Source organism: Entelurus aequoreus, linkage group LG05, assembly GCF_033978785.1.
Source record: "Entelurus aequoreus isolate RoL-2023_Sb linkage group LG05, RoL_Eaeq_v1.1, whole genome shotgun sequence".
In the NCBI taxonomy this organism is placed as follows: Eukaryota; Metazoa; Chordata; class Actinopteri; order Syngnathiformes; family Syngnathidae; genus Entelurus; species Entelurus aequoreus.
The window spans coordinates 53,467,989-53,489,267 of NC_084735.1; the positions used below are offsets into that span (position 1 = coordinate 53,467,989).

General features: G+C 40.3%; 1 protein-coding gene across 1 annotated transcript; it reads left to right on the forward strand.

The window, feature by feature from the left end:
* Positions 1 to 1,704: 1,704 nt before the first annotated feature.
* On the forward strand, positions 1,705 to 15,264 carry thap12a (THAP domain containing 12a). Its single transcript, XM_062048381.1, has 5 exons — positions 1,705 to 1,940; positions 4,046 to 4,160; positions 4,280 to 4,378; positions 12,957 to 12,987; positions 13,080 to 15,264. The coding sequence occupies exons 1-5, from the start codon at positions 1,855 to 1,857 to the stop codon at positions 14,882 to 14,884; spliced, it is 2,136 nt and encodes a 711-aa protein (XP_061904365.1). The 5' UTR covers positions 1,705 to 1,854; the 3' UTR covers positions 14,885 to 15,264.
* The last annotated feature ends 6,015 nt before the right edge of the window (positions 15,265 to 21,279 follow it).

Here is a 21,279-nt window from a genome sequence, read left to right on the forward strand (position 1 = left end):
CGTTTAAAAAATCAATCCAAGGTACTACGTGAGACCTCATATTGCACCGTCAATGCAGCGCTGCGACACACAGCTAGTGTATGGAGAGCTAAACAGTTGTGGAAGATGAGTGGGGGAATATGGATCATGTAGAAATAACAAACATGTCAAATGTAACAGTATAGTAAGTCATACAGTGTCTTATTGAGGATGTGTAGTCAGAAATCACACATTGTACGAAATATTACAGAAGCAAGAAAAATAGAATTGGAAATGAATGAAAGCAAACCTCCCATACCCAAACCTTACAATGAATTAATTAACGTGGACCCCGATTTAAACAATTTGAAAAAGTATTTGGGTGTTACCATTTAGTGGTCAATTGTACGGAATATGTACTGTACTGGGCAATCTACTAATAAAAGTTTCAATCAATCAATCAAAAAACCCAACGACTACAAGACAGAGTCAGCAATTACAGAAGTGGATAAAATAAATGTTCATTTGAAGATAGTGAAATACATTCTGGATAACTTTTTTTAATCGGACTAGATAAATAGTAGGGCTGTGAATCTTTGGGTGTCCCACGATTCGATTCAATATCGATTCTTGGAGTCACGATTTGATTCAAAATCGATTTTTTTATTCAACTCAACACGATTCTCGATTCAAAAACGATTTTTTTTTCCCGATTAAAAACAATTCTCTATTCATTCAATACATAGGATATCAGCAGGATCTACCCCAGTCTGCTGACATGCAAGCAGAGTAGTAGATTTTTGTAAAAAGCTTTTATAATGGTAAAGGGGCGGCGTGGCGAAGTTGGTAGAGTGGCCGTGCCAGCAATCGGAGGGTTGCTGGTTACTGGGGTTCAATCCCCACCTTCTACCATCCTAGTCATGTCCGTCGTGTCCTTGGGCAAGACACTTCACCCTTGCTCCTGATGGCTGCTGGTTAGCGCCTTGCATGGCAGCTCCCGCCATCAGTGTGTGAATGTGGAAATACTGTCAAAGCGCTTTGAGTACCTTGAAGTTAGAAAAGCGCTATACAAGTATAACCCATTTATAAAGGACAATGTTTTATCAGCTGATTGCAATAATGTAAATTTGTTTTAACTATTAAATGAACCAAAAATATGACTTATTTTATCTTTGTGAAAATATTGGACACAGTGTGTTGTCAAGCTTATGAGATGCGATGCAAGTCTAAGCCACTGTGATACTATTGTTCTTTTTTTTATTTTTTATAAATGTCTAATGATAATGTCAATGAGGGATTTTTAATCACTGCTATGTTGAAATTGTAACTAATATTGATACTGTTGTTGATAATATTCATTTTTGTTTCACTACATTTGGTTTGTTCTGTGTCGTGTTTGTGTCTCCTCTCAATTGCTCTGTTTATTGCAGTTCTGAGTGTTGCTGGGTCGGGTTTGGTTTTGGAATTGGATTGCATTGTTATGGTATTGCTGTGTATTGTTTTGTTGGAGTGATTAATAAAAAAATTAAAATAAATAAATAAAAATAAAATATTTAAAAAAAAATGAGAATCGATTCTGAATCGCACAACGTGAGAATCGCGATTCGAATTCGAATCGATTTTTCCCACACTCCTAATAAATGGTATGACAAAAGTGGAAATGGGTGTGAATGAGTGCAATAATGTAAGTCCGACTCCGAGCAGAAGATGGCGGTAGTGCACTACTAAGATGGATGCCAACCGCCGGAAACCCGAAGAGGTAGTCGCCACTGTTGTGGACCATTTAGAGACCGCTCTTTTCCGGTGCTTTGAGAGCTACAGCTAGGACAGTTAACTCATTAGAAAAGTACAAATACAAGTATAAATATCACTCCCTTCGATTTAAGGCAAACTAAAATGCAGAATCGCTGCGCTGCTCCCAACTGTACCAATGCCAAACGGGACTCCTATTCACTCTTCCGCTTCCCGCTCGACGCAGAAAGGTAAGACACAACTACATCGACGCTAAAGCTGGCAATGTGTGTCAGTGCGACTGCAATGTATTTTTATTTGAACGCAACTATCCCCACTTTGCTCTATAAACAAACTAACTAGAGACAGATGTTTGCTATGTATTTCATGTAGGTGTGTAAGATTGGTCATGGCTTTATTTGACGAATGTTCAGTCAAGTGTACTGGTATATCACATGTTAACATTTGCACCAGCCTACATGTCCGAAAAGGAGCAGGAAAAAGCACAGCTCAACATCGGTACTCTTTATTGCTGAACAATTTGCGTTGACTGATTTTTCATTTGTTTGATAAATAGAATCAAAATAGGATAGGATAAACTTCATTTATCCTACAAAGGGTAAAGTATGTGGTTGCAAACAGTACACAAAAGATGAAGGTAAAACACATGAAAAACAAGAGAGAAACATCAAATAACATAAAGCAGATACCATACATTAAAAGAGCACATTTATACTGTTGACTGTGAATTAGTATGTGCAATAATGTTATGTTACTCACTGTGCCTTGTATATCCATCCATTAATTTTCTACCACTTGTCCCTTTTGGGGTCGCGGGGGGTGCTGGAGCCTATCTCAGCTGCATTCGGGCAGAAGGCGGGGTACACCCTGGACATGTCGCCACCTCATCACAGGGCCAACACAGATAGACAACATTCACACTCACATTCACACACTAGGGCCAATTTAGTGTTGCCAATCAATCTATCACCAGGTGCATGTTTTTGGAGGTGGGAGGAAGCCGGAGTACCCGGAGGGAACCCACGCTGTCACGGGGAGAACATGCAAACTCCACACAGAAAGATCCCGAGCCCGGGATTGAACTCAGGACTACTCAGGACCTTCGTATTGTGAGGCACATGAGATAGGCTCCAGCACTCCCCGCGACCCCAATAGGGACAAGCGGTAGAAAATGGATGGATGGATGCACTAACCCCTGTTCCACATATAAAAAAATGTTCATGTTTTTATTTTAGCTAAGTACCGTGTGACTTGTTGATGGGTGGACTAGCAAAGTAAGATTTTCATTGCACGGCAAACTGTCTAACTGCATATGACAATAAACAATCTTGAATCAGAGGTGATGCAAGTCGCTGCCGCTTCAGCAGTGCCATACAGCTACAAAGTAAAACACGCCGAAAAACTCACCAGTGTTTGGGACTCTTTGTTTAGCTGCCCGCATGCGCAGGATGATGCACGCTCAAACGGACTAGTTTGTTAGGCGCAATCTTTAACCGTACGAAAACAATCCAAAAGAATATACAAAAAAACGGTAGAAACTATTGGCATTTTAGTTTTTTGCCAAAAACGAATAATGTTAAAAGTGGGTTGTATGAAATCTGGGGAATTTAATGTAAATGTAGTTATTGTTTATATTGTTGTATTTAATGTACATCAGGGGTCCCCAAACTCTTAATTAACTGTTGTACGTTGAAGGTCGAGTCTGGACCCCACGAATCGGTCACGTTTTAACCGTGTGACCTAATTTCTTAACAGCTTTTACCAGCACCTATGGTAGGCCTTAAATCATTATAAATGTAAAAAATGTATATTTTGTCACTGTTTGATTCGCCAGGACATGATCAGACTAGAGACACTTCAGCTTGCTTACAGGCGGTTGTTCTTTGTGTTGCGCAATTTGTGTGTTTGTTGTGCTGTCTGTACCGTTATTGTATTCAGTGTTTTTTGTAGTTGGATTCAAGATCCCAATAATATGTTTTACTATTAGTTGCCAAAATACACTAAGCAATTAAGTTAAATAGAGGGCCACAAAATATGGACCTGCGGGCTGCGAATTTGATGCCCTTGCTGTAGATTGTTAAATTATGCGCAAAGTAAGTTTGTTGATGTAAATGTTTTGTTTTCCTAAAATCTTTGTTTTGTGTTTTTTCTTACCGATTTTAAGCATAATTCACAAATCAAAGACAAACTAAAAAAAACGTATTGAACAAATGACGCTGTATTTACCTGGTATCAAATAGCCATCGCTACAGAACACTTAATTCTGCTATATTTGAGAAAACATTTGGCTCTGCGGTAACTTTTGTGTGACCTTTTTTTCCCCTTCACATTTCAGGTGTAAAACATGGGTGGAAAAATGCCAGCGGGAAGATCTTGCAGGCAAATCCCCAGAGCAGCTGTTCAGATACTACAGACTTTGCGGGAAGCATTTTGAAAAGTTGACTGATAGCGTAAGTTATGTGATCAGGACCAATCCACAGAGAAACCATTGCTTTTCCCATTTTAAAGTATAATGTTAAACACTCAAAAAGTGGCTATCATAAGTGTTAATGTGCATTTGTTTTCTTAGAGTGACCAAAGCATCGTGATGAAGGATGACGTCATACCAACTATTTTTAATGAACCCGAAAACCCTCCAAAAAAATCCACGAAGCGCAGTAAAGAGATGGTATGTAACGTTTAAAATATTTATGGCATTAACATTAGGGTTGTTTGGATCATGGTTTTATGCTGTCGATACAGACCATCCATGAAAAAAATGTCTGATACAATATCAATACAGATCACACGTATTAAATGTACATTTTTCAGTGGATTTGTAGGGAGTGTGATTAACACTATCAACACAATATTTAAACTGGTTCCTTTGTTGTTGTTTGATCAAAACAATGTCAATAGTACATAATAAATAAACAAAAACTACTAGCAAATACGCATTTGGGATAGTGTGTCTCAGATGGTAGAGTGGCCGTGACAGCAACTGGAGAGTTCCAGGTTCGATTCCAGCTTCGTTACTCAGTAGTTGTGTCCTTTGGAAATACCCTTCTTGCTTCCACTTTATCACACTGGTGTATGAATGGGAATGAATATCTGGTGGTGGCGTGGCAATTTGGCAGCCACACGTCCGTCATGCTACCCCAGGGCAGCTGTGGCTACAAATGTAGCTTACCGCCATCAAGGTGTGAATGTGGAGTGAATTAATAATGGGTTCTCTGTGAAGTGCTTTGAGTGTCTTCAACAGCGCTAGCTATGTAAATCTAATCCGTTGTTATAATCAATTAAATAATTTAATGGATGGATGGATGGATGGTATAGTGGATTGTCCGAAGCTTAAGCAGGCAACAAAAGTAGTTTAGTACAACAAATTTATTTACCCAATATCAGAAGTGCAGGTTGAATTGAGTTGTCCGTGCAAGCAGACACAATGTACTCCAGAGTACACAAGACACACACAAGCCAAAATCACTCTCTAGTCCCGGTCTTCTGCCATTTTTTATATGTCTCTTGTGCGTCACTGTTTTTATCTCGTGCGTCACTGTTTTTATCTCGTGCGTCATGATTGTTTTGTTTTGGTTTGTCTGTTCCAAAACAACCTCGTATCTCTTAGTCATATTTGGAAAATCTAAACATTCTGTAGACAGGTTGGCATAACTCCATATTCACCTTTGTCCCACAACTGGTCCATTCAATGGCACAAAATAGAAGAGAAATGAAAATGAGCAGACATTCTTAATAGACAAGAAATATAGGTCAAAAGGTCAGAAATTCTACGACATACCCTCCTTCCAGGGTCCTAAGACCCTGGGCCATACCAATTTCTGACGTAGACCACTAACTTAAATCTCTACCACAGATAGAGGCAAAAACCTCAATGTTTTTATACGAGGCAAAAATTCCGTCTATGACCCTCCTTCAGAGCGATCGCTGTTACCAGCCTGCAGTAAAACCATCTCACAGAACACAATTAGTGGCCTACCCTTTGATTTAGTAAAGGAATAACAAATACTTTGATCATGAACATAATTAGATGAATGTATATAGACTTATGACTGTAAGACATTTGCAAAAATATTTTTCCCGGCATTTGCAATGAATGTAGTTACCAATATCGTTAATTACCAATTGATTTTGAACACACAACTGAATTTCGTATGAGTCCATGTTCGATTAGTGCTCGTATAGATGGCTCGGTGGTGCCTCAGGCTGGTGGCCTGCCAACACCTCGTTGGGCTTTTGGCTGCCTTGTTGAAGAAAGAGATCCACTCAAACAGTCTGTCTCTCTCTTCTTGGGGTGTGGTTCAGTCCATTGGGCAGACTGTTTAATGGCATGTGCGTGCTGGCCGCTTTGGGGAAAATTGAGGTAGTGTTGGAGCTGTGGGGGCTTTTGGGAAGGCTGGGGCAGAGTATGGGGCGTTTGGGCTTTGGTCCAGGCCCTCGGCTTGCTTCAAGGCCTCCTCGCTGCTTCGGCACTCCCGACACCTCCTTCCACAGCTGCTGGAGTCCCGACGGACACATATTGGCTGGCAACCTTAGTCGTTCTCGTCATCGCTGGCAAGGTGTTGTCTCTCCTATCGGTTCCTTCCAGTCAGGTATCGGGTGTTGGTCCTGGATTGGCTTTGACCGTGCCCCTCTTAGCGAGTGCAAGGGAATCTGGGGTGGCTGCTTTCATCCTCAAATCTGCACAGAGGAACTGGCACACAAATTCTACATTTTGCAAACATACCATTTTGGTCTCATGGTCTTTCCGCCTTCCTAGAAAGCTGCTGGTCCTGGGAAAGGATGATCTGTATGCAGTTCATTGGGTGAAAAATTCAAAGGCCGTAAAAACAGTTTTATTCAGGGACATTCGAATGATCATTAACGCTAATGGAAATCATGTCAATCAAATTCAATTTGGTCTGTGCGCAGATTTTAGCCAATTTGTTTTGATTTTTTGGTTCCTCCTTTCAACCTTACCTTGTGACTGACGATGATAACCTGTTTTCTAAAAATGGGTGCCGTTGTTTGACCTAATCTTTTTGGGGAAACCATGTCGGGATATTAGATCATTCACAAAACATTTAATTACTGAATTGGCATCCTCCTCTGAGGTTGGAGCTGTTTCCGCCAACCACTGCAATTGTCAATCCAAATCATTACGTTCCCTTATTCTTGTACCGGATTGATCATATCGATTAAACAAAACCTCAACACGCTCAAACTTGACCCAATCCAACCTCACCTCCCCCCTCTGTCCCTCTCACAGGGTCCGTGTTAGTCGTAGTTATAGTAATAGTAGTAGTGGTAGTAGTAGTAGTTTCAGAAACATCCAAGAAAAAGAAAGGCAGCTGATAGTCAAGCGCAGCAAGAACAGAGGCGGAGGACAGGTCATGTTTGAGGTCACTGTTCGCTTTTGCAATAGTACTTTGATATTTTACAACACCTAGTGAATTATTGTGGCCACAATAATCCTGTTCGTGACGCCAATTTGTGTAGTGGATTGTCCGAAGCTTAAGCAGGCAACAAAAGTAGTTTAGTACAACAAATTTATTTACCCATTATCAGAAGTGCAGGTTGAATTGAGTTGTCCGTGCAAGCAGACACACACAAGCCAAAATCACTCTCTAGTCCCGGTCTTCTGCCATTTTTTATATGTCTCTTGTGCGTCACTGTTTTTATCTCGTGCGTCACTGTTTTTATCTCGTGCGTCATGATTGTTTTGTTTTGGTTTGTCTGTTCCAAAACAACCTCGTATCTCTTAGTCATATTTGGAAAATCTAAACATTCTGTAGACAGGTTGGCATAACTCCATATTCACCTTTGTCCCACAACTGGTCCATTCAATGGCACAAAATAGAAGATAAATGAAAATGAGCAGACATTCTTAATAGACAAGAAATATAGGTCAAAAGGTCAGAAATTCTACGACAATGGTTTTTGCCCTTGTGTGTCCAGGGAATTATTCCCTAAATTTATAAACATTGACAAACACAACAAAAAATCATTTTATTAAAAAAAGATATTGACCTAATCACTGTAATATCGACCAGAGCCGTGTATAGAGTATGGCCAACTTGGTATCAGAGTAGGTCCCAAACATGGCGTCCTGTAGTCACGTGAGGGTTTTTTGACCAATCAGAGTATGGCCAGACGAACTCCTAAATGGTTGGTCAAAAGCCCCTCACATGACTACAGGGCGCCATGTTTGGGACTAATTCTGAAACCAAGTGGGCCATAATCTCTCTATTCATGGCTCTAGTACAGACCATTCACTGATACTACCCTTGGTATTCCCACCACCCATTTTTGGATCGATCCGCCCTCCTCTTACATGTTGTGTATTAATTGTGTCAATACTGACACAAAAGTTATATTATTCTCTCTTTCACTCTTACTAGACTACTTGTTAATTTGCTGTTCATAACTGCTTACTTTCTGCTGTAACGTGCTTCCATCTCCTCTTCTGAAACTTTACCAAGCACCTATTTCTTGGTGTTGTTTCAAGCTACCTCAGCGATTTTTAAAAAGTATATATTCATAAACATGCATAAAACTGAAACAAAACGAGCAAAGGGAGACATGCAACATTTAGGCCGTCAATCAACAGATTCTCTCACGTTGTCACACATTAGAACAGTGTGCAATAAATTACTTTAAAACATATTTGGCTCTATGCAGACAAACTCAGTTTTTGTCTACATCATGCTTTTAAACTGAAGAAATAACTGAGAAAATTATACAGTGTTTATAATGTAATGTAATCGTAATATATACCGTAATTTCCGGACTATAAGCCGCACCTGACTATAAGCCGCACCAGCTAAATTTAGGGGAAAATACAGATTGCTCCATATATAAGCCGCACCCGACTATAAGCCGCAGGGTTTTGATGTGTAATTACCGTAGTATATAGGGGTTCCTGCTACCACGGAGGGGATTGTCGGGACAGAGATGACTGTTTGGGAACGCAAAGCGTCCCATTTATTAACTATAAATCTTTCAATCATTCAATCAAACTTTCACATCTTTGACATGGCGAACAGCATTCGTGCAGAGTACAAATAATACAACGGTGCAAAGTAATACAAAGTGCTCGCATGTACGTTATCAAAATAACCAGCCTACCGGTATATGAAAAGTCAGTCTTTAATCATTGTGTCATCGTCTTCCTCCTGCGTACTAAAACCACCGAAATCCTCTTCGTCGGTGTCGGAGAAGAACAGGCCGTATATAAGCCGCACCGTTGTATAAACCGCAGGGACCAGAACGAGGGGAAAAAGTAGCGGATTATAGTCCGGAAATTACGGTAGTAATAATGCAAGTAACCATTTAAAACTATGTACATTTGTATCTCTCATCACTGTAGAATTGCTTACCAATGTACTGTTTTAGTAATCCTAAATACATAAACAAAAATATAAAAAGGACTCATTTCTGTAAAAAAAAACAACTTAAATAAATACTGAACATCTTCTTAGTGCATTTTTTTTCCGAGTTGTAAAAACAAGGTCGAACATTGTTTTTTTGTGATAGTGTGATCACGGCATTCTCGCTCATTTGTCCGTGTTGATGGGCTCATATTGTCTACTGATTTGAAGTTGAAATATTACCACAACGGGACATTTGGCTCTGTAATCATATTTGTATGAACAATTATGATTGCCGAACATGTCTGTCACTCAAATGTCGGTGATATATTTGAATATTTTAAATTATTTCCTACAACTGGGTCCAATTAAATCTTTTGTTTTTTGCTCTTCAAGCCCTCCTGTGACCAGGGGTTTATTTCCTGAGTTTGTAAACAATGACAAAAATAACCAAAGGTTTTGTGATACTAAAAAAATATCGATCTAACCACTATAGTATTGACAATATAATGATACATACTACATATCGTTACGGACAATATTTGTATTGATCTGCCCACCTTTGTTCACATTCAAGAGCTCTAGCATTGTCATTAGCGGTTAGCATATCCTTCTACTGCGTGTATTGTAGCATCTTTAGCTATTCCTCGTACTCCAGTGATAATGTACATTTAAGAAACATAGTTTATTCGTCGTCGTGGAGGCGTGGATTGTTGACTTAGCGTGACGTTAGCCGCTAGCATGAATGCTACATTGCGTTGAGGACACGTTTAAGGCTGAAACGACGCGTCGACGTAGTCGACGTCATCGGTTACGTAAATACGTCGACGCCGTTTTTGTGCGTCGACGCGTCGCATAATGACGTCACACTACCGTCATGGCGAAGCGCAAAGCAGACGATCAAAGAAGACGATGCGAGCGGTGCGAGCGAGGGGGGAAAAGCATGCCAAAAGTGGTCAAAAGTGTGAGAGTATTTCAATAAACGGCCTAATAATGTTGTTGTATGCACACTGTGTCGAGCGGAAATGGCCTATCATAGCAGCACAACGGCTATGAACGAACATTTGAAAGAAAACCATCAACTAGTCAATCGTCCGCGCGAGCATACGTTGTCATCATTACACAAAAACATGAATGTGTCATTTGTATCTGCTAGGGGTGTAACGGTACGTGTTTTGTATTGAACCGTTTCGGTACGGGGCTTTCGGTTCGGTACGGGGGTGTACCGAACGAGTTTCTAAGCTAAAGTCTTAGCAAGCTGCTTTGCTCCGTCTGCCTCTGTCTCAGCACGCAGCATTGTCCCACCCACACAACCATCTGATTGGTATACACGAAGCATTATCAGCCAATCAGCAGTGCGTATTCAGAGCGCATGTAGTCAGCGCTTCAGGGTGGAGCAGATAGGTGTTTAGCAGGTGAGCATCAGGCAGCGGACTCTCCCCAAATGATAATAAACACCTCCCAGTCAACTACTAGTAACATCACTATGAGCCCGTTGACCTTCTAGAAACTTAAACTGCAGCTCAGCTCACTCGCAATCCTGGCTTGAGGTGAAGGCTAATTAGCTCTCAGTTCCAGCCACATCGACCCCTTCTGAGCGCCTATTTTCAGCTGCTGGGAATATTGTAAATAAGAAAAGAACCAAAGCATGTAGACATGCTAACCTTTCTTCATTACAACTGTTAGACACTCACTGGAATGAGTAGAATTGGTTATTGTGTACTGTGTTGGACTGGATGTTTATTTTGCACATTTTAAAAGCAATACTTAATGTTTACAGTGCTCCAGAATATTTAGATTGGCACTTTTTTGTATTGGATGTTTATCTTTATTTTTGCACATTTTAACAAATAAGCAATACTTTCACTTTTGTTGAAATGTTTACACTGTTGTTACAGAATATTTCGTTTTGCACTTTTTTGTATTGGATGTTTATCTTTATTTTTGCACATTTTAAAGCAAAATAAGCAATACTTTTACTTTTGAAATGCTTATTCTATTGCAGAATATTAAGATTTGCACTGGATGTTGACTCTTATATTTGCACATTAAAAAGCAAATAAGCTACTTTTAATTTTGTTAAATTTAAAAAGTTTTAAATGTTTACATTGTTACAGAATATTTAGTCATGTTGTTGTCAATGTTGACTGGGTGGCCATACTTCTTTTTTTTGTAAATAAAAGCCATGCCTTTTGAAAAAACGGGCCTACATTTATTTTTTCATCTTCATTTTGAATAAAAAAATAATCGGTAAAAGGAAAAATAATCTATAGATTAATCGGAAAAAATAATCTATAGATTAACCGATTAATCGAAAAAATAATCTATAGATTAATCGATAGAAAAATAATCGTTAGCTGCAGCCTTAGACACGTTTGTTCGCTTGTCGCTGTCAAATTTGTGGAACATAGCTAGAATGTGTCATCAACATTAGGGTTGGGTATCGAGTATCGAGTATCGATTGGAACCGGGACTAACTTTCCGATTCTCCCGGTATCGTTCAAAAGTTTAAATTTCGATTCCTATTTTCGATACCCAGTCCGCCGACCGGAAAAAAAAAGAAAAAAAAGTCAGCCGAACCGGAAGAAGAAGCCGCTGAGCACCAACGAAGAAGCACCCACCGCCGGAAGTGTTAGCATAGCCGAGCGAGTCAGTCAAGCTCAAGCATGGATAGCGGGCGTCGGCGTTCGAAAGTGTGGCTTTACTTTACAAAAAAAAAAAGAAATAACCGCGAAATAACAGAGCTCCGTGTCCATCAAGAAACGGGTGGAGAGAGAGCTGCATATGTACCAGGACGTTCCACCGATACTTATGTCTGACGACCCTGCTGCATGGTGATGGTCCGGTGGAACCAACAAAAGACTTATCCTTTGCTGTCAGATCGCGCTTTCTCCTATTTATGCGTTCAAGCTTCTTCCACACCCAGCGAACGTGTATTTTCCACAGCAGGAGACACTATCTGTCCAGAACGCTCACGCATCCTGTCTGAGAAGGCGGATATGGTCATTTTCCTAAACAAGAACTGTCTCTGATTTTATACTGTACCTGCTGCTAATCTGGACTGGGTTTTGCAAGCTGTTTCTTATTGTTTATTTGCTTTTCTGCACCAGGTTAGCCCATCAGTGGGAGCACGGTAACATTTTTAAGTACCTGCAGCATCATACACTTGTGTGTGTAAATGTGTTTTCATGAGGTTTTCAAAAATAAAGCTCTCTTGAGGAAAGTGTACCCCTGGGAAAATGTATTCATAATTTATAATATTTATATTCAAGTTCATAGATTTGATATTTATATTCTAGTTGAAAACAGCCCTGTGAGGAATTTATAGTAAAGTTCATAAAAAATTAATAGAATTAAAATTGATGGAGAATGTCAGACTATTTCATTCAGAAAGACTGTAGGTTAGCTAGTTCATTTAAAATATCCTAAACTTTTTTTTGACCCTGCCTCTTAAAAGAATCGGAACCGAGGATCGCCAGGAATCGAAATCGAAACAAAGAACCGGAATCGGAATCGTTCGAATTCAAACGATACCCAACCCTAATCAACATGCATTATCATGACATAACTGTAGTATTTAAAGCTCTGTTGTCAGCCAAATTGATATAATTTTTCATCGTCCAGCTCGCAACGCCAGCGGGCAGTATTGCAGTTTCCCTTAAGTGGTTGCAATAGACAGTTTCCCTTAAGTGGTTGCTGTAAACAGGTTTGACTATTTTCTGGGCACTAATTCGGTGGAATGGCTCTACGATTTCTAAAACCGGCTCATATTACAACGTTGTTTAACTTATTTACTCACTTCACTCCATAATTTCACTCCACACACTGATATTTTAGTTTAATTGTCTGTATCATTTTCTAAAAGTATATTTGATGTATGTATCTTTTTGTACTCTTAAGGAGGAAGACACAGAGAGTAAGGGAGGAAAAAGTAAGTAGATATATTCCTCCTACATTTTTTGCAAGAGTGATTATCTGTCTAATTCGACTTCTGATCATTGCAATTTGTATTCACACCTGCAGAACTCAAAGAGTCCCAAGATGACACAACTACGGAGGGTCCTCAGGCCTCTTCGAAGGAAGACAAACAGAAAGAATATCTCACATTGTTATTTGAGGCCCTTGTACTTTTAGGAGAGCAGAACATTCCTGTGACGACGTCCGACGGTAATAAACAGGACACATTAAGCAATTTTGAGGCGTTGCTCCAGTATCGCAAGAGTTGTGAAGATGAAGCGATGAAGAAGGTGCACGACACCAATACAGAGTGCTGTTCATCGCTTCAGCTGAGTCAGCTGACTGAATCGTGCGAAAGATGCATCCGCCGTAAGTTGATAGAGGAAGTGATGCAAAACGGCCTGTTCTCAATTATAACTGAGGATTTGGTAAAGATTTCAGAAGGTTGGTTCCTCCCTGTGTTCTTGCGCTATGTGGATCAGTCTAACCATCAATGTGAGAGGTTTGCTGGCTTCTTGTCTTTTGATGGAGATGCGGATGTTTTGGCGGAAAAACTTTTGTCTGAAATGGTCGATGAATGGGGTTTGAACATGGAGCAGTGTAGAGGCCAAGCCCACTCGTGCTCCTGGACACACCTAACTAAAGTCAAAGCATTTGCCACCAAAGTGATGGAGAAGTATCCGCTGACGGTGCTTACATTCCGACCCACCCACGCCTTGAACATATCGCTAGCCAATGGTATGGCTTTGTCTGGAGTCCAGCTCGTCATGTGCACCTTGGAGAAAATTGAATCTTTCTTCAATCACTCCTCGTTACTGTGCTTGGAGTTGGAGCATGCTATCTCCATCATCTACCCCGACAAAGAAGAGAAGGTCCTGGAACTGAAAGAGATTTGCAGCACCAGCTGGACTAGAAGACACAATGTGTTTGAGGTGGCAGTGGAGCTCGTCGAGGCTTTGCTGCTGTGTGTGGACAGCGTACACGACAACGAAGACTTGCGATGGAGCGATACGATCACGTATAATGCCTTGGAGATCTCGAAAGCTCTGGCAGATTTTGAGTTCATTATGGCTTTGGTTGTTCTGAAAAACACCATGACGCTTTTAAAGGCCTTTGGGAGGAACATTCAAGGGGATGCAACTAACACCAATTTTGCAGCCAACAGTGTGAAAGCAGTGTTACACTCTCTTAAGGAAGTGGCCGACAATATCGAGGTGTACCATGAGTTCTGGACCGAGGAGGCGGTCAACCTTGCTGCTACAATGGAGATTGCAGTAGAACTTCCTCGGTCACTCTTGAGGAAGCATCCGTCCGACTTCCTTCAACCAGAGACTTACTACAAGCAGCACCTAGCCATTCCTGTAGTGCAACACGCGCTCAACGAAGTTAGCGAACTCTTCACCGATGACCACATGAAGGCTCTGAGATGCTTGTCACTGATTCCCTCGGTCATAGAAGAGAACAAGGCCACTCAGCCCGAGGAAGAAAACATGCTGGCGTTCAAAAACGACATACCGAACGCGGCTTCTCTCACCGCCGAGCTACATTGTTGGTGGGTTAAATGGAGCAAAAAGGGTAAAGGAGAAACCCTGCCTTCTAGCCTGCATGAAACACTGCAGCAAGCGGACCTCAAGTTTTTCCCAAACATGCTTGCACTCTTGAGATGTTTGGGCGTCCTGCCTACATTAGCTTTGGAGAGCAATTTGAATGTGGCATACGAGCGCTTCAAGGCATACATGGAAAACACTCCTGACATCGCTAAATCCAAGAGTCTAGCTTTTCTGAAAATCAACAATGACATTGGCTATGACTTGGATTCAATGGTTGAAGTCTATATGAAGATGTACCCTGTTGGTGACGACTCTTCATAGTTCTGACTTGTTCTGCAATTTAGTCACTTGGTCAAACTTTTGGGCTTTAAGGCCACTTTTGATGTTTAGCAGTAGCAAACAAAAGTTAGCTTGTAAGTAAAAAAGTATAAAATACAATTCAGGTGGTCCTGGTTTTAAAGGGAAAATAAACCTTTGGGGGAATGTTGCCTATCATTTACAATCATAAAATACAAAATCACATGTCTTTTTTGTTAGGATTGTAAAGATAAAAAACACTTGCAAGATGTAGCTAATGAGTCACCCTTGTAGCCTGTAACAGACACATTCATAACAATATGTACAAACCCCGTTTCCATATGAGTTGGGAAATGGTGTTAGATGTAAATATAAACAGAATACAATGATTTCCAAATCCTTTTCAACCCATATTCAATTGAATGCACTACAAAGACAAGATATTTGATGTTCAAACTCAAAAACTTTATTTTTTTTTGCAAATAATTAACTTAGAATTTCATGGTTGCAACATGTGCCAAAGTATTTGGGAAAGGGCATGTTCACCACTGTGTTACATGGCCTTTCCTTTTAACAACACTCAGTAAACGTTTGGGAACTGAGGAGACACATTTTTTAAGCTTCTCAGGTGGAATTATTTCCCATTCTTGCTTGATGTACAGTTTAAGTTGTTCAACAGTCCGGCGGTCTCCGTTGTGGTATTTTAGGCTTCATAATGCGCCACACATTTTCAATGGGAGACAGGTCTGGACTACAGGCAGGCCATACCCGCACTCTTTTACTTTGAAGCCATATTGATGTAACACGTGGCTTGGCATTGTCTTGCTGAAATAAGCAAGGGCGTCCATGGTAACGTTGCTTGGATGGCAACATATGTTGCTCCAAAACCTGCATGTACCTTTCAGCATTAATGGCACCTTCACAGATGTGTAAGTTACCCATGTCTTGGGCACTAATACACCCCCATACCATCACAGATGCTGGCTTTTCAACTTTGCGCCTATAACAATCCGGATGGTTCTTTTCCTCTTTGGTCCGGAGGACACGACGTCCACAGTTTCCAAAAACAATTTGAAATGTGGACTCGTCAGACCACAGAACACTTTTCCACTTTGTATCAGTCCATCTTAGAGGAGTTCAGGCCCAGCGAAGCCGACGGCGTTTCTGGGTGTTGTTGATAAACAATTTTCGCCTTGCATAGGAGAGTTTTAACTTGCACTTACAGATGTTGCGACCAACTGTAGTTACTGACAGTGGGTTTCTGAAGTGTTCCTGAGCCCATGTGGTGATATCCTTTACACACTGATGTCGCTTGTTGATGCAGTACAGCCTGAGGGATCGAAGGTCACAGGCTTAGCTGCTTACGTGCAGTGATTTCTCCAGATTCTCTGAACCCTTTGATGATATTACGGACCGTAGATGGTGAAATCCCTAAATTCCTCGCAATAGCTGGTTGAGAAAGGTTTTTCTTAAACTGATTGGCAACACTAAATTGGCCCTAGTGTGTGAATGTGAGTGTGAATGTTGTCTGTCTATCTGTGTTGGCCCTGCGATGAGGTGGCGACTTGTCCAGGGTGTACCCCGCCTTCCGCCCGATTGTAGCTGAGATAGGTTTCAGCGACCCCGAAGGGAATAAGCGGTAGAAAATGGATGGATGTTCAACAATTTGCTCACGCATTTGTTGACAAAGTGGTGACCCTCGCCCCATCCTTGTTTGTGAATGACTGAGCATTTCATGGATTCTACTTTTATACCCAATCATGGCACCCACCTGTTCCCAATTTGCCTGTTTACCTGTGGGATGTTCCAAATAAGTGTTTGATGAGCATTCCTCAACTTTATCAGTATTTATTGCCACCTTTCCCAACTTCTTTGTCACGTGTTGCTGGCATCAAATTCTAAAGTTAATGATTATTTGCAAAAAAAAAAAATGTTTATCAGTTTGAACATCAAATATGTTGTCTTTGTAGCATATTCAACTGAATATGGGTTGAAAATGATTTGCAAATCATTGTATTCCGTTTATATTTACATCTAACACAATTTCCCAACTCATATGGAAACGGGGTTTGTACAATATTTACCGTTACCGTATTTTGGTAATTATAAGCATTACCGGACCTTATTTCCGGGGCGCATTTATTTCAGTGCCCATAGCAACGCACTTTGTAATTCTGGCAACAAACGTGTAGTTCTACTTCTGGAAACGAACGCGTGTGTGTGTTCTATGCATGGCAGACTTGGTAATAGACGACAAAGATGACTATTTTTAGACAAATGAGGATTTAAAACCTTAACGTTTTGAAACTGAACATACGGAGGATAAAATGCTGGTTATAGAATTTAGCGAGCACGAAGTGAGCGTGACAACGTTGGAGCAGATGGTAGTCGAGAAAGTCAGGACCGACGTGACTTCACGCTGCAAATGTGGAACTTTGAGCCAGAAATGGAGTGCATACCCAAAATCAGCTGGGGAAAAAAAACGTCCCCAGCCAGCTTGACCAATCAGACAACAGTCGCTGTAATACTGATCATGATACATGCGTCATATCATGCTTGTTAGTACAACTACATACAATGTTGAGCTAGCTGTATACAAACAAAACATGAAATGTGGGCTAATATTTTACGGATACTGTAACGTGACTGTTCATGTTTTTCAGTCAATACAGCTTTGTGTCCTATTGTATTGTGCTGTGCATTACAAACTCAAGCCATTCAGCTACTTACGCAAAGCTATCTTGCAGCTAATGCCATAGCAAGGCGATGTTACTACGCTAGAAAAACAGTTCCTCTGTGTTTGCGCTTACAAAAACAATGTATCTATAGCTTGGTTATTATACAAGTTACAGAATGTAAATTAAGTATTGTTGGCAGTTTTTGGATGCATGTTCAAAGTGATTTAGAGGCAGAATCGATTGCTCCCATTAGCTGCATTGCCAGCCACCTCGAGCCGATTATTACAAATTAGAATGAAAACAAATTTTTTTGTTCCTTTCATGTATTGTGAACGATAAGCAAAATTCCCCAAAAAGTGTGGTTCCCCTTTAAATGTGAAAGCATGAATTATCAATACAGTGTGACCTCAGGTTTGTTTTTAGTGAACCTTTCCAAAAAGTTAGACAAAAATGAATTGTACAAAAACCAAATCATCTTTCCCATAAGTAACAATGCAATTCAAATGATTCCGTTGCAAACACCCAAAAATATGAACACACAACACTTTTAGAGAGTGATTATAGTTTTGCATGTAGAGAACTATGGAACATACATAGAAATGACAAATGCTATGTATAAATGAACATTAAACATACCTTTTATTGAAGCCTTTTGAGCGGAGAAATGGAAGAGGAGGGGAGAGCCACACAGATGCAGCCTTATCTGTACTTAACTACGAGTGCTGCCACTCGCAATTTTCTTTGGTCCCATGGTGAATTATTTTGCAGTTGTACTCAATAAAAAAACACAGAGACTGAGTTACCAACGTATGGAATTCTTTGTTATAGGCACTAAATTCCACTGAATGAGTTTGCATGTTTTCCCCGTGACTGCGTGGGTTACCTCCGGGTACTCCGGCTTCCTCCCACCTCCAAAGACATGCACCTGAGGATAGGTTGATTGGCAACACTAAATTGGCCCTAGTGTGTGAATGTGAGTGTGAATGTTGTCTGTCTATCTGTGTTGGCCCTGTGATGAGGTGGCGACTTTTCCAGGGTGTACCCCGCCTTCCGCCCGAATGCAGCTGAGATAGGCTCTAGAGCCCCCCGCGGCCTCGAAAGGGACAAGCGGTAGAAAATGGATGGATGAAGGATGTGGGCAAACCCACTACCATATTTTTCGGAGTATAAGTCGCAACGGCCGAAAATGCATAATAAATAAGGAAAAAAACATATATGTCGCACTGGAGTATAAGTCGCATTTTTTGCGGAAATTTATTTGATAACACCCAACACCAAGAATAGACATTTGAAAGGCAATTTAAAATAAATAAAGAATAGTGAACAACAGGCTGAATAAGTGTACGTTATATGAGGCATAAATAACCAACTGAGAACGTGCCTGGTATGTTAATGTAACATATGGTAAGAGTCATTCAAATAACTATAACATATAGAACATGCTATACGTTTACCAAACAATCTGTCACTCCCGATCCCTAAATCCGATGAAATCTAATACGTCTAGTCCAGGGGTGTCAAACATACGGCCCGCGGGCCGGAACCGGCCCCCAAGGAGGTTCGATCAGGCCCGCAGGATAATTTGAAAGTGGAAAAAATGCATAAAAGACATGGAATTAATATTTTAAATTCGCTGCAATTCATGGATTATCCGCTAAGGGGCGCACTCTTTCCATCAGAGTAGAAGACAAGCCGCATCACTGAGACAGACTGAAAACAGCAGACGGTATCAATTTTCTCAGTGATGAATATCAATAAAACAAAAATGCGTTCAAGGCTCACAAACAAGCACTTAAATGACATTCTGAAAGTGACAGCTAGTCAGGACATGACACCTGGTGTTGATGCACTTGTACAGGCCAAAAGATGCCAAGTTTCAGGAACAAATACAAGTCCAGACTAGACTAACACCTTTAAAATGCTGCCTTAGATACTGTTTGCATTGAAAGAATACAGCTCTGTGAAGATGAATCCTTACTGTGGTGATTTAAAAAAATGTGCACTTTAATGTTAGTCAGCAGCTTCAAAACAAAAGTTGTGTGATGGAATTCTACTGTTCATACAACTCCATACATTTTCAGTATGTATTGTATGTGTATGTATGTTTCATGTATGAAGTTTACAGATTTACAGGACAGGCGAACACTTTCTTCATTACACATTTAAAATCACTCTCCTTAGTTTGTAAGGTGTACGCAGGGATTACATTTAGATTTTATATGCGTATGTGTAAGTGGTTTAAAAATTCCTTTCTTTAAAAGTCTCATTTAATCTTAAAGTGCATTACTATATTTTTCAGTACCAATTAAAGTTTTGTGCCTTTGTACAATCAGTGGGATCAGTTGCAATGCATATTTGTGAATGATAAAAGTAAATTGCACATTTGTCTAAGGAAATATGAGGTGTTTCATGAAATGTTTTGTAAAAGGATAGTTCATTAAATTTCAATATTTTCCTAATGTTCTTGTGCTTCTTTACACCAAAACAAAGGAAAGACATGATATTTTGGTTATTTATAGCAGAGTATGGTATAATTTTAATGGTCCGGCCCACTTGACATCTCCCTAGGCCGTATGTGGCCCACGATGCGAAATGAGTTTGACACCCCTGGTCTAGTCTCTTATGTGAATGATCTAAATAATATTATTTGATATTTTACAGTAATGTGTTAATAATTTCACACATGAGTCGCTCCTGAGTATAAGTCGAAAATGAAAAAAACTACGACTTATAGTCCGAAAAATACGGTAGTTTGTTATGTGCAATGTTTGGCTGTATGATTACCAAAACGGCAGACAAAAGTTTTGGCAAATATTTGCATTGAAAAACCAAATCATACAAAAACCACTCTATTGTACAAAACAGATGTGTAATAGTGTCATGTAGCGTATTAAACAAAAAAGACAGTGAAAGTGGAGCGAATTTAGACCTTGTAAGATGCTCGGTGGTGAAGTCAACATTGGCTTTGTGGCCCCTCAAATGCTGTGACCATCATCAAGAATAAATGTTATCTTGCAACAACTATGCAGTGTAGTGGGCTCATTATTGACATTTCATGTCTGTCCCATCCTGCAACACCCCTTCCAGTGTGCTAGACCAGTCGTCCCAAAACTTTTTGAGCCCAAAAACCAGCTCTCGGTCCCGTAGTCCTCTCACATAAAGTGACGGTGCCAGATAGTAATATGAACAAAGGGGGAACTCATCTGAATGCAACATTAGTGGAACCCCTGTCCTTGTTTCTCTGCAACACATGTTGCTTGCAATGATGGAGGAGGCTTGCTTAAAAAAGTAAAAAGGATGTAATTTCAAACTAATTTATTTCCAGCCCAATACGAACCCGTCTGACCGGGTTGGAGACAGACTGCCCTAGATAACCACAGGGATGAAGATAAGTTCTCTTTTAATTAGAGTTTGAAATATTCCTGTATAATCTTTTTAAATTTTACTTGTGAGTGACTAATTCAGGTAAAAATTGTTGACGTATACATACTGTAATACACAATTCCTTATTACAATGGAACCCGTTTGTCGCCAACCTGTCCAAGCTAACCAACAAACTCATCAAATCCACCGTTCTTACTAAAAAGTGCCCGCTGACATCAAATTCAAGACCCAGAGGGATCATTTCTATTAAAGAAGGAAACTCTTTTATGTTCACAGGTGTTGCAGCATCGTTGGCTTCATCCTTACCGCGGTTTGCAACATTTACGCGGATGTTTAGAGGGCGCTAACTTTCCAATG